The sequence below is a fragment of the Mobula hypostoma genome, chromosome 9 (genome assembly GCF_963921235.1).
Source record: "Mobula hypostoma chromosome 9, sMobHyp1.1, whole genome shotgun sequence".
NCBI classification, from domain to species: domain Eukaryota; kingdom Metazoa; phylum Chordata; class Chondrichthyes; order Myliobatiformes; family Myliobatidae; genus Mobula; species Mobula hypostoma.
Window position 1 is genome coordinate 57,358,708 of NC_086105.1, and position 14,717 is coordinate 57,373,424.

The window sequence follows — 14,717 nt, forward strand, 5'->3', positions numbered from 1 at the left end:
GAATTATAGAGACATGTCTTATGGGCTCACATTTACCAGGATTAAATTACATCTGCTACCACTAACCAACTCGCTGGCTGACCAATATTATTCTTTATCCTCCTCACTATCAACAACAGTCCATTTTTACGTCATCTGCAAACTTATTATATATACATACTACTTTGATAGTAGTAAGAGTCCCACTACCAATCCTGTAGTACACCACTGGTCACAAGGCTTACAAATAGAAGGGCAATCTCATTGGCAGCAGGGTAGCGTTACTGTTAGCACAATGCACTTCAGCGCCAGTGATCAGTAATTGGAGTTCAATTCCCATCTTGTCTGCAAGGAGTTTGTACGTTCTCCCTGTGACTGTGTGGGTTTCCTCCGGATGCTCTGGTTTCCTCCCACATTCCAAATCGATGTACAGTGCATGCCCATGGAGTTCTGATGAAGGGTCGTATTCTGAACTGTTTATTCCCCTCCATAGATGCTGCCCGACCTGCAGACTTCCTCCAGCAATTTGTGTATGATGCTCTGTTGGCACTGGAAGCATGATGACATTTGTGGGCTGCCCCCAGTAGATCTCAGACTGTGCTGGTCACTGACATAAGCAACAAATTTCATTGTATGTTTTGGTGTTTCGATGTACACGTGACAAATAAAGCTAATCTTTAATCTTTAATAAAGTTAATCTTCCATCTTTAATATTTTTTTATCAATCAGGTCATTTATTTCTTTATAAATGACCTGGATGAGGAAGTGGAGGGATGGGTTAGTAAGTTTGTTGATGACACAAAGGTTTGGGGTGTTGTCAATAGTGTGGAGGGCTGTCAGAGGTTGAAGCGGGACATTGATAGGATGCAAAACTGGGCTGAGAAGTAGCAGATGGAGTTCAACCCAGATAAACGTGAAGTGGTTCATTTTGGTAGGTCAAATATGATGGCAGAATATAGTATTAATGGTAAGACTCTTGGCAGTGTGGCTGTGCTGGTTGACTCTGTGGTTAAGAAGGCGTACAGTGTATTAGCCTTCAGCAATCGTGGAATTAAATTAAGGAGCCGAGTGGTAATGTTGCAGCTATAAAGGGCACTGGGCAGACCACACTTTGTGTTCTGTGCTCAGTTCTGGTCGCCTCACTACAGGAAGGATGTGGAAGCCATAGAAAGGGTGCAGAGGAGATTTACAAGGATGTTGCCTGGATTGGGGAGCATTATGCGAATAGCTTGAGTGATCTTGGTCTTTTCTCCTTGGAGCGATGAGGAATGAGAGGTGACCTGATGGAGGTGTAAAAGATGATGAGAGGCATTGATCGTGTGGATAGTCAGAGGCTTTTTCCTAGGGCCAAAATAGTTGCCACAAGAGGACACAGGTTTAAGGTGCTGGGGAGTAGGTACAGAAGAGATGTCAGGGGTAGGTTTTTTACTTAGAGAGTGGTGAGTGCGTGGAATGGGCTGCCGGCAATGGTGGTGGAGGTGGATATGATAGGGTCTTTTAAGAGACTTTTGGATAGGTACATGGAGCTTAGAAAAATAGAGGGTGATAGGTAAGCCTAGTAATCTCTAAGGTAGGGACATGTTCGGCACAACTTTGTGGGCCAAAAGGCCTGTATTGTGCTGTAGGTTTTCTATGTTTCTATGCACTGTCAACAACTGTCTCATATCAACAAGCCAATTTCAACTTGAGAGACTAACTCTCTTTTCCCATGGATGCTGCATGACATGCCAAGTGTTTCCACTATTTCAGAATTGCTCCATCTGTGGTTTTTATTTTGATTTTCCATATGTTTGCTGAATGCTTTCAGTGTGAGAAGCTGGAGTAACTGAGATGTTGTACACTACATCCACATCAACCACTCCTCTCAGCATCCTTCATACCCAATGCACTGCCACTTTGTGTTTACACTCTTCACACCTCACAGTCTTGCTTCATTTACATACAATCAGTTTATGTGCAGTACACCAGCTAATGTATATGGAGCCACACTCAGTTGTTTGACATTGTGCTTTATAGGATTGCTTTATATTCATATTTATTATGTTCTTTATGCTTATTCTGTTTTTTACTGCAGCATCGGATCTAGAGTGACAATCGTTTTGATCTCCTTTACCCTCATAGGGTGGTATAGTAGCATAGTGATTAGCGCATAGCTTTACAGCACCAACTATAAAATCAGGGTTCAATTCCCGCTACTGTCCGTTCTCCCGATAACCATGTGGGTTTCTTCTGGGTGCTCCAGTCTCCTCCTATTTCAAAGACGTATAATTAGGATCAGAGAGTTGTGGGCATGCTATGTTGGTACTGGAAGCACGGTGACACATTCCTTGCTGATTTGATTTGGTGCCAATCACGTCTATTACTTACTATATGTTTTGATGTATGTGACAAATAAAGCTAATCTTACTCTCATGTACTGAAGACAGACAATAAACAATCTTAAATTTTCAGTGCACAGTCTGCAGTGCAACCCACATGTCCATGACCCAACAGTGTTCCTGCACTTAAACCTTCAAAAGGTAATCTGTAAATTTAAACAAATTTAACTTATTGCTGATTTTAATCCATTGCTGCTTATGATCTTATTTGAAATCAGACACCCTGAAAACTACAAACTATCCTCCCGCATTTTCAAATAAATTCGTCCCATTGGATAAGGTCATAAGGTCATCAGAAGTTTAAGGAATAAGTTGGAACATCACTGAATCATGGAGAGTACTAGGAGAGCATGCTCGACGATCATTCTGAAAGAGATTAACGTGAAAAATTACCATTAAATGCATGGCTTTAGAATACCATTTAACATGGAATGGTTATCAAATTTTTCATGCATTGCACATAATGGCTTTGTAAAATATATGCCTGCATTCACATAAACTATGTAATTGGAGTGTGGGGGAGAACTATACTGTCTTGAGAAATATCTCTACTCTGGCACTAAGCTTCCACACTCCCTTTGGAACATGGCTCTCTTGGCTGGGAAACAATTGTCGACCAGGTTTCAGCTGATGCAGCTGTTGAGCCATATGATAGAGTCAGTCCAAAAGAATTTTCTTCAGGCTTTCACAGTTGTTCTCTGTCCATACTCCTGCGAGTGCCACCATTAGATTCAGATGTTAAATCAATATCCAATGGCTCTAAGAAAAAGACTATGTCTGAACTCTCCCTCTCATTAAGGCTAACATTCATGCATTTGTCTATCAACACCACTAAAGTGGATTATTACACTACTATTGGTACAGGGCCCCATAAATTTATTTCCTACATTACAAAAGTGTCTGCTTTTCAAATGTATTTCATGAGCTGTAAAATATTCAAGGATATCTTCATGTCATGAAAATCATTATTATAAATATATATCTTCTCCAAGTGTGAGATGCTCCACTTCGGGAGATCAAATGTAAAAAGACACTACAAGGTAGTGACAAGACCCTAACAGTGTGAATGCACAGAAGGATCTGGGATCCAAGTCCATAGCTCTCTGAAAGTGGCCGCTTAAGTCAACATGTTTGTAAAGAAGACGAATAGCATGCTTGTCCTTATTGCATTGAGCTTAAGAGTCAGAAAGCTATGTTGCGGCTTTATAAAACCCTGGTTAGGACATTGTAGGAAGGATGTGGGGGATTGGAACAGGGTGCTGAAGATGGTGCTGCCTGGATTAGAGGGAGTGCAATACACAGAGAGGTTAGAAAAAACTTAGGTTGCTTTCTTTGGAGCTGCAGAGACTGAAGGAAGACCTAACTTAAGTTAATAAGATATGACAGGCTCAGAAAAACTACATGGCCAGTATCTTTTTCCAAGGGCCTGAATAAGTCCATTAGACCATAAGATATAGGTGCAGAATTCAGCCATTTGGCCCATCCAGTCTGCTCCATCATTTCATCATGGCTGATCTGTTTACCCTCTTAGCCCCAATATCCTGCCCATAAACTTCCTCACCAGTTCTCCTGTTCTATATCAAGCTCTCATCTAAGCTTTAGTGCTTTGTTGCTGCCACGTTCCCTTGGGTGTCGATAACGAATGTTTACAAAGTGTTCTGCAGGTAGTTACCCAAGTTGTGGATACAGGAACGTATGCCAGATTTCATTCTGATGGAGGAGGCTACCTACCCAAGCACTGAAGAGTGCACATGTCGGTACTATGGGGAAGGTAATGTGAAAGGGAACAGATCCCTGCTCCTTGAAATTATTTGCTTTGTTGCTCACTTTCACATCACCTGGAAGAACTTCTGAAAGTCCTTTACTATACTCCTTCCTTTGACTCCATTCGAGTTGAGCACACAGTGGGAAAAGTGCAATCCCAGAACAAATCCTATAAAATTGTACTCAATATAGGAGGTAAATAGTGGTGCCTTAATGAGGTTGTCACAGGAGATTAGCACAAGCACTTCACCTCTCTAAGGAAGGACTGTAGAACCAAACCCACATGATGAAAGTCTCCTCCCTATATCACATTCTTCCTCTCCAATTCCTTACCTTTCTTACCCATCTGGTTTCACCTATCAACTTTTAGCTAGCCTCCTTCCCTTCTCCTCACCTTTTTATTCTGGTGTCTCCCCCCTTCCTTTCAAGCCCTGAAGGAGGGTCTCTGCCAAAACATTGACTGTTTCTTCATTTCCATAGATGCTGCCTGACCTGCTGAGTTTCTCCAGCATTTTGAGTTTTACTTTGGATTTCCAGTATAAGCAGAATTTCTTGTGATTACGACAAAAGTATATCCATTGTTTGGAACGTAGAATATAGAACAGAATAGCATAGTATGGGTTTTTTTGCTTATGGTATTCTGGTGACTTACCTCCATGATCAATCTAACCCTTTCCTCCTGCACAGTCTATAACCTTCCATTTTCCTTACATCCATATGTCGATCGAAGTGTCTTTAAAATATCCCTATTGTATCTGCTTCTCCAATTTCCCAATGGTTTCCTAATTATTACATATATATATATATATTTATTTTTCTAATTGCTTTGAGGTGTAATTATATTGCTAATGATTGGTTACTTTCTAAAACAAGACTTCCTTAATTTTTTTTTAAGATTGATATGGAGCACAGTGTAGAATCTTATGTTAGAGGCCCAGTTTCCCCTCTATCTCTTGAAAGAAAATTTTTATTTTATTTTATTTAGAGATAAAGTGCAAAACAGGCTCCTCTAGTCCAATGGAGCATGACATCCAGCAACTCACCTACGTAACACTAGCCTAATCACAGGGCATTCTTGGAAATTCCCAAAAGTGGCAGAAAACAGACATAGAAAGCAGAGCTGGGACCACTTATAGATGGGACCTTTGCAATAGAGACGGCCACTCTCACATTGGCCTTGTCAGCTAGAGATGGCACTGCACCAACAACATAGATAGCTAGGTCACAACATCCATGGTCAACCTCAGCCAATGGAGAGCCACATCAATCATAGGAAAAAGCTGCAGAGTGTTTTAACTTAGCCCGCTCCATGATAGTCTCTGTCCACCCATCATCGAAGACATCTTCAAAAGGCAATGCCTCAAAAAGGCAGCATCCATCATTTAGAACCACTCCATACAGAACATGCCCTCTTCTCATTACCATCATCAGGAAAGATGTTCAGGAGTCTGAAGACCCACACTCAATGTTTCAGCAACAGCTTCTTCCTAACCACCATCAGATTACTGAATGGTCCAGGAACCCATGAATGCTATCTCAGTATTTTTGCTCTCTATATTTTGTAATACTTAATGTATACTTCTTATTGAGATTGATGGTCTAATTTCATGACTTGCAGTGTACTTCTGCCACAAAACACCAAATTTCATGACATATTTCAGTAACAATAAACCAGACTCTGAACATCACTAAACTATGAAAAGTCACGTTTCACATTGTGCACCTGTGGTTAATGGAGTGCATAGTGCAGGTGATCACTTGGACCATAACGTCAGTAATGACTCACTGCTTTCCTGGTGCTGTTATAAATTGTGTTATTGATGAGCCAAAGGTGTGCCTTACTCCGTAGAGCCCCATTCTGTTTCGTTTTCCACTCATTTGGCCTAATCTCTGTTCGTTAAATACTGATTGCTGTGCTGAATCCATGATTTTCATTGGATGGGACTCAGAAGGCGATTTACAGTAGCCCAGGATCAAGTTGAAAGAGTCAATTCATTTTACAGTTTGGCTGCATTTTAATTCAGACTTGACGACCAGGATTCGTTTTACTTATTGATCCTAGCTGCAGATTGCAACTGCTACAGGCACTTTGAAACAGACCTTACCAAACAGAAGAGAAGTATTAGTAGACCAATCTACAGAGGATCAAGGATCAACTTTATTCACCATATACTGCATATTTACATCTATTAGAAATTTGCTGTGGTGTGTTGCTGATGACATACAACAAAAACAAGATTCAACAATTATGAGGAATAAAGAATTATAGAAGAAAATAATTGTCTACCTGTGCTGCAATTTGTCTGTATCATTATTCACATTCTATTACTGGTTTTCCTTGCTCTATCTCAATGCACGATGTAGCAAACTGATCTGTATGAACAGTATGCAAGACAAGTTTTTCACTGTACCTCAATACATGTGACAATAAGCCAATTCCAATTCCAGTGAGACAAAGTATGTTCAGATCCAATACTCTTCGTGCAAGTTAAAATTGAAAGGAATCTGATTAATATCTTAAGGGGACGGTTTGATAACTCATCCCAGTGCTTAAGCAATATTAGCACTTGCTGCTCAGTTCCCTGAATCAAACCAAAGTCACCCAGTGTACTTATATATGCTTATATATGGATTTATATGCATGTATACGTAGTTATATGTGGGTTCAATAAATTGATATCAACTTCCTACCAGTTCAGGTACTTGAATATTGCACTCACTATATAGTCAGTCAGGTACTGATGAATATACACTCACTGGCCACTTTATTACTCTCCACCTGTACCTAATGAGGTGGCCACTGAGTGTATGTTTGTGGATTTCTGCTGCCGCACCTATTCACTTCAAGGTTTGGTGTGTTTTGTGTTCAGAAATGCTCTTCCGCACACCGCTCTTGCAACATGTGGCTATTTGACTTACTGTTAGCTTGAACCAGTCTGGTCATTATCCTCCAACCTCTCTCATTAACCAAGGTGTTTTTGCCAGTGAACTGGTATTCACTGGATGTTTTTTTTGTTTTTTTTTGCACCATGCTCTGTAAATTCTAAAGACTATTGTGTGTGAAAATCCTAGGAGATCAGTAGCTTCCAAAATACTCAAGCCACCCTGTCAGGCACCAACAATCATTCCACGGACAAAGTCACTTAAATCACATTCTGCCTCCATTCTGATGTTTGGTCAGAAAAACAACTGAACCTCTTGACCATGTCAGCATGCTTTAATGCATTGAGTTGCTGCCACATGATTGGCTGATTGGATATTTGCATTAACGAGCAGGTGTATAGGTGGTCACTGAGGGTACTTCCTACAAAAGTCTCAAAACTTATTACAGTCCACAGCTACAAGTGAGACCTAGTGATTGCGAAATCCAGTGCATGTCATATTCCATAGGTGAATCATTGCCACAGAGAACTGTGGAGGCCAAGTCATTGTATACATCTAAAGTGGAGGTTGATAGGTTCTTCATTAGTAAGGGTGCCAATGGTTATGGGGAGGAGACAGGAGAATGGAGGTGAGAGGGATAATAAATCAGCCAATGGCAGAGCAGAGTTGATGGGCCAAATAGTCTAATTCTGGTCCTATGTTTATGGAATACATATTGATAACATAGAAGTCTTAACCCAAGATGCTGAAATCAGAGACTAATCATAAAAATTGCTTCCAACAACTTGCTCAGTAACAGTCCACACTCTAGGAAGAAATTTTTAGCTAACTATATAGAGCTTACACCATACTAAAAGCACCAGACGGATTTGACAATATTGTGCTCTTTAATATTTTACAATATGAAATTAGGTTTGTGAACAAGGTTATTATTTTCCATATGTCACTTAAAATAAATATCACAATGAATGCAAAAATAAATACATTTTAAACAAAGGATCATAAAGTACTGATGGTGCAGATGCAATCCATTCATTAAGTTAATTCAGTGGGAAAATGTTGGCACTTGTTCAGAATACGCAAAGTAAATCATGTATCATAAACTGTGCGAAAGTCAAGTGTATTAAATAGTAGAACGGCCCAACAGATAAGTGTATCATGATCACAAGAATGATAGCAAATAGAAAGAAACAGGATTACAATGATTGACCAAAAAGACACAGATTTAAAAAAACTGAAAATGCAAAGCATACTTGTTGAGACAACAGAAAGGTATTTTTGGTCAGGGAGAAAGTGTTGGCTGATCATTACGACATTATACATGGTGGGAAACATACCTTCAGTGGAATAAGACCTCAAATCACACTGAATTGCAGCAAAGCATTTTCAGTTAAGCTACCATTAATTTTTGGGTTTAGAGCGGAGTAGGGGAGGAGACCTTCACATCACTTGCATCATAAACAAACAAAAAATAATTGATACAGTAATGCAGCCTATCGTCATGCATGATAGTGGATCATTAAGAACCATTCACAGGTTTAGTGTTAATTACAGCTTTTTTTTCTTAATAAGCAATCTTTAGCATTTCACAGCACTTTGACCAGATTTTTTGTCACCTCAGTATGAAGATAATTCAGATTTTGGATAGTTATACAGGCCCCTATGACACCAGCCAAAGGTTTATGTGAGAAGCATATTGCATTCACCCAGTTTAAAATTACTGCCAACTTCCCCTAAGATTTTTACAATTTCTTGAAGATTTCCAAACTAAAACCCAAGGTCATTCTTCTTTCTTTATTCAGTTGCCATAAAAGCCTTTGTCTGTGAGTTTCCTGGGCACTCTATATTGGCTTATGATATGGAAATAAAGGCGTTAGATCCTTAGTGAACCACAGACCTTCCCACACAATGACTGGCCAGTTAATTTCAATTAAAGCTTTAATTGTTTGGTCAAGTTGAAAGAAAAACACATTACTGAGGTAAATAACAAGTACACCCTCAGTTCTGGTGGGGAATCTTGAACCTGAAATATTAACACTATCTCAGTCTCGCTCTCTTTCCACCGATGATGCCTGACTGCCTGAGCATTTTCATAAGTCTCTGCTTTTATTTCACATTGGTCAGCTTTTGAGACAAAATAACATCTACTGCCACACATTAAACGGGGCCACATTTAAATTCTTCAAAGAGTGAAAGCTCATTTCAAATGGGCATGTCTTCAAGAGCACTGTGATTGGGTCCAGCCCATGTTGAATGTTGGACAATCAAATGGCCATAAAGGAACATGAAAGGATGCTGTGAAAGGTGACAATCATACCCAGAATTGTGTAAAAACAGGAAATGATAATGAGCCAACTAAAACCCTGAACTCACAATATCTTTGTTTTAAACGTCTATTTTGGTTAATTGTGTGGGCACGTGGCCAAGTAGTTAAGGCATTGGACTAGCTACCTGAAGGTCATGAGTTCGAGCCCCAGCCAAGGGAACATGTTGTGTCCTTGAGCAAGGCACTTAATCACACATTGCTCTGTGACGACACTGGTGCCAAGCTGCATGGGTCCTAATGCCCTTCCCTTGGACAACATTGGTGTCGTGGAGAGGGGAGACTTGCAGCATGGGCAACTGCCGGTCTTCCATACAACCTTGCCCAGGCCTGCACCCTGGAGAGTGAAGACTTTCCAGGCGCAGATCCATGGTCTCGCAAGACTAATGGATGCCTTTATTTTGGTTAATTATTGAAACACAGTCAGCTATAAATAGAGTAAGGCTGAAGCATGTTTTAAAGCAATTTATTTGACCACATTTAAAGTGATAGTGCCACACTCGCCAAGGTTTCATGTTGAATTGCCAGTGAGAGAATTCTAGAGTATGAGATAGCCAAGGCTCAGATGAATTTTACTGACATACCAACATAAACCAGACTACAGATCACAGCCTACAAAACTGCTTGCCAAGAAGCACAGATTTTCACATTGTGTGAACAAGTGAAGGTCTGAGAGTGAGCTGCATCATCAGGGATGACTGGAGCTATTTTGCTTTCCACTTTGTTCAACTGGAGCAGCATGTCGAGAGATAATAAACTGTTCGATACTGGAAAACCTATAACCACGGTTAAACTCACAGTCAGTAAGTCATTTGCCCTGTGGGGAATGAAACCCTATAGCACTGAACTGATTCTCTTCAATTAAATGTAGTCTGAAGCAGCCTATTCAAAAGCCAGAAGCCAAGATCTACAAACAGTAGCTTGACTGCGTTCTGCAAGGACTTTCATAATTTTTGCCTTTATTGTGTCAGACAGTTGTATCTCGGCCTTTGATCCGACTGGAACATCAGCTGTGACTGGAGATTACCAACAAGGAGCAAGACCAAAGAACAGAGACTACCTCCCATGTGACATCTTCCAGCTGAAGGTGTGTTCATTAATAAAGTGAGAAACATCTTAAAACCATCCACTAATTTTTCATGTTTAAAGTTAAGTTCTTCTGAAATAAATTTCAGATATCCATACACCAACTGCATTTATAACACAATACATTAGATTGCAAAATAAGAATGGGGGTTATCACGGCTAACCCATGACATTCCCATTGTGCATCTTTTGTTCAGACTGTAGCCAGCACCGATCAGTAAAATCACATGAAAATGTGCATCAGTAAAAGAGTTTCCTCATTGCATTCATGATTTAAACAAACATTGAAGATACATTCTGTACAAAATTACACATTCTATCATACAGTTTATCTAGTTTTCACTTATTGGTGTATTGAAGCATTGCAATAAAAAAAGACTCCCTATGGACAAATTTACAAATTATTGATGGTGAAACCAATAGAAGACGAGTTATACATTGCCAATATTTTTTTCTGACATAAATTGTTTCCCTTGTATATCTAAAAGTTCTGTCACGAAGGTTACATTGCACTGAAAGCTATATTCTTCAAAGGCTTTAAATTACTGAGTTTTAACTGTTTTTTTGTACATCTTTAAGCACCATTTTAATCTGTTGACCTTTACACGGGCCAGCTACATGGAATGTATCCCTGATAAATGTTTGAATTCTAACCTCTCCCTTATCTTCATAAAAAAAATACATTGTTTGCATGGTTATTGCTAATGTTACATTCAAGATCAAAATAATTACAGCTCCCTGAAATTAATCACAAATGACTCTGAGTGAGTACACACAAAATGCTAGAGAAATAGTGAAAGAGTATGCTATCGTACCGAGTTCCAAGGTCCGCGATGCCACGAGACACTGCCGGGGCAAGGTTGCATGTTGCACTGTTCCCTGTCCAGAGGCTTCTCCAAGATGTCACAGCTTTGGTCACTCAGCTGTTGGCCTTGTGGGAGCTGGCAGATAACCAGCCTTGTCCTTGTTCCACTGTTACATGGTCGCGTACACTGTGCAAGGTCCAGAAACCACAATGAGAGCCGACATAACAATATTATCTCAGTTTGGCTTCTGCAAGAGACCTGATGAGTTGTACAGAATCTCTCCACGGGGCAAAGCCCAACAGGTTAGCAATGCGGTCTCCAATACATTTCAATCAGCCATTAATGAAATATACTGAAAATCTATCTGGTACTTATCGGCTATCTGCTGTTCGAATTTTACTGAGGTGTGAACAACTTTATAGCTCTGCTGCTTTGTTAGCAGCGTATTATAATGTCAAATGTGGTCATGAAGAAAGTGTTAAAGGATTAATGATCAAGGATCAACTTTATTCTCCATATACATTTAGATATATTAGGAATTTACTGCGGTGTGTTGGTCTGGATGTGGCATGCAACAGGAAACAGCACCATTCAACAATTATAGAGAATACAGAATTATATGAAAAATCAAGTTATAAGTTAATGTACGGATCTGGAATAAGATTTGCATAAAACATAAACACAAGCATGTACTTGCAATGTAAATAGGATTATAAAAAGTGATTTACCGTGGTTACAGTTCAGTGTAGTGTGAGGGGTACTAGATAGAGGGAGGGGGTGTACTAACTAGAATGCTTGATCAAAATATCTGCCCAGTAAAAGAAACTTTTAGGATGGCATGAAGTTTTGTTTAATTTAACAGCCATATAGCGCTTTCCAGAATGGAGCTTTTGGCAAAGGCAGTTTGCTGGGTGGGTAGTGTCCACAAAGATCATTGTCAGATTTCACATCTGTTTCAGGGACAACACGGGCTGCCACCCCAGCAGCTGTACTTAGGGAATGAAGAGCCATATGACCACGTGAACCTTGACTCAAAGGAGACGTGAGAGCTGATGAGCAGGACCTCATTGCAGAGAGGCATATGGAGTAAGACAGGGTCCAGGGAGGGGAAAATGCATTTTCACAGAACGGTGAAAAACATTGCAGAAGTGACAAAATTATTTACCTTCATAATGCAGAGGAAAAGTGGTGACAAATAAGCATATAGGACGGAGATTAAAAATCAGGCTGAGCGGTGCCACAACATCAACCTCTCACTCAACTTCAGCAAACCAAAAAGCTGATTATCGAGTACACCAAGGAGCCTGTGGTCCATGAGCCAGGCCTCATTTGGGGATCGGAGGTGGAAAGGGTTGGATTACTATATCAGATGATCTGTTCTGGGACCGGTACCTAAGTGCCGTGACAAAGAAGGCATGAGAATGCCTTTACTTTGTTAGAATTTTACACAGATTCATCATGTCATCTGAAACTTTGACAAACTTCTGTAGATGCACACTGGAGAGTACCTGAACTGGTTGCTCTGTGGCCTAGTATAGGAACAGCAATGACCAAGAACAGAAAAGTCTACAGAAAGTGGTGGATACAGACCAGTCCGTCACAGGTGAAACACTCCTATCAGTGAGCATATTTGCAAAGAGCGCTGTCACTAGAAAGCAGCAACCATCATCAAGAAACCCCACCATCCAGGCCATGCTCTCTTCTTGTTCCAGGCATTAGGAAGGAGTACAGGAGCCTTAAGTCTCACACCACAAGGTACAGGAACAGTTATAACCCTTCAACGATCAGGCTCCTGAACTGGTGTGGATAACTTTACTCAACTCAACTCTGAACTGATTCCACAACATACAGACTCACTTTCAAAGGCTCTACAACTCATGTTCTCGGTATTATTTATGTTTATAATTATTTACACAATTTGTCTTCTTTTGCATATTGGTTGTTTGCCAGTCTTTATTCATGTATAGATTTTTTTCATATATTTTAATATATTTCTTTATTTTCCCGTGAATGTCTGCCAGCCAGTGGTGTAGTGGCATTAGCACTGGACTTCAAGGCTGACTGGTCCTGAGTTCAAATCCAGCCGGGTCCCAACCTGGGCAGCAGCAGTATCTGCATGGAAGAAAGGCCTGGCAATCTACTTCTGTATCTTGCCACAAAAACCCAATGGACAACTACTCTATCTAGAGGGTTGCCATAGTCGACATCAGCTCGATGGCACTCAACAACAACAAATGCCTGCAAGAAATGCATCTCAGTGTAGTATATGGTGATATATACTTATTTTGATAATAAATGTATTTTCACTTTGGATATTTGATAGAATAAAGGGAGCTCACTGCTGCAGAATTAATATCAATGCCAGAGTTCTGGATACCTGGGTTCAATCCTAACCTCTGGTGCTGTCTGTGTGGAGTTTGCATGTTTCCTCTGTGGCGGTGTGTAAGCTGGTTAAATAGCTGCAGTGAAGTGCCCCTTGGCATAGCTGTACAGTGGTGAAATTGGGAGGAATCAGAAGGTCTGTGAAAGAACAGATTCTCGGCAATGAATTATGGAATGGGATTGATGTGAATTCCTGAAGCATAGACAATGGGCTGAATGGCCTTCTAAAAGGTTATGAGAAATACGACAAATATTCATTGCAGGCTGCTTTTGTATCACCAGCAGTACAGGTTATTAGGAGATGTTACTGCAGGGAGTTTTAGATAGCGTTAATGGGATGGAGATTCCGCAAAAAAACACTTTCAAAAGCTTTGGTGAGTGACTTCATGGAGTGGAATGTCGAACACGAAGGTTATTGGTGGGTGTAGATAGTGTTGAAGGTTGCTGTAGGTTATAACGGAACACTGACAGGATACAGAGCTGGGCTGAGAAGTTGCAGATGGAGTTAATTCCAGAAAAGTATGAAGTGTTACGCTTTGGAAGGTCAAACATGAATGTAGAGTACAGGATCAACAGCAGTGTGAAGAAACCTCCTCAGCAGTAGGCTCCAAGTCCAGAGCTCCTTCGAAGTTTCCAGGCGAGATGCTAGGGTGGTTAAGAAATTGTATGATGCGTTTGCCATCATTAGTCAGGGGATTGAGTTCAGGAGCTGCAAGTTAATGTTGCAGCTCTATGAAATTTTGGTTAGCCCACACTCGGAGTAACATTTTCAGTTCTGGCTGCCTCATTGTAAAAGAATGTGGAAACTTTAGAGGAGAATTAGTGTGAAGATGACCTGGACGAGAGAATATGTCTTATGAGGAAAGGCTGAGCAAACTTGGGCTTTCCTCTTTGGAAATGAAGGAGGATGAGAAGAGACTTGATAGAAGAATACATGATAAGAAGCGTAGATAGTTGTATAGCAGTGCTTTCTTTTCCCAGGACAGCAATGCATACTTTTAAGGTGTTTGGAGGAAAGTATAGGGCAATGTCAGAAGTAGGTTTTTTACAGAGGTTCGTAGGTGCATGGAACATGCAGCCATGGGTGACGGTAGAGGCAGATACATTAGGGACCTT

At 40.4% G+C, this 14,717-nt stretch overlaps 1 protein-coding gene across 3 annotated transcripts in view; it reads right to left on the bottom strand.

Annotated features, from left to right (window-relative positions):
* The window catches only part of LOC134351744 (A disintegrin and metalloproteinase with thrombospondin motifs 20-like), a 697,549-nt gene that overhangs the window by 203,300 nt on the left and 479,532 nt on the right, over positions 1-14,717 (bottom strand). For all 3 annotated transcript variants that reach the window (XM_063058346.1, XM_063058347.1, XM_063058349.1), the window contains one exon: positions 11,229-11,405. In XM_063058346.1, the coding sequence (XP_062914416.1) occupies positions 11,229-11,405 (177 nt within the window). The remainder of the gene's footprint in view (positions 1-11,228; positions 11,406-14,717) is intronic.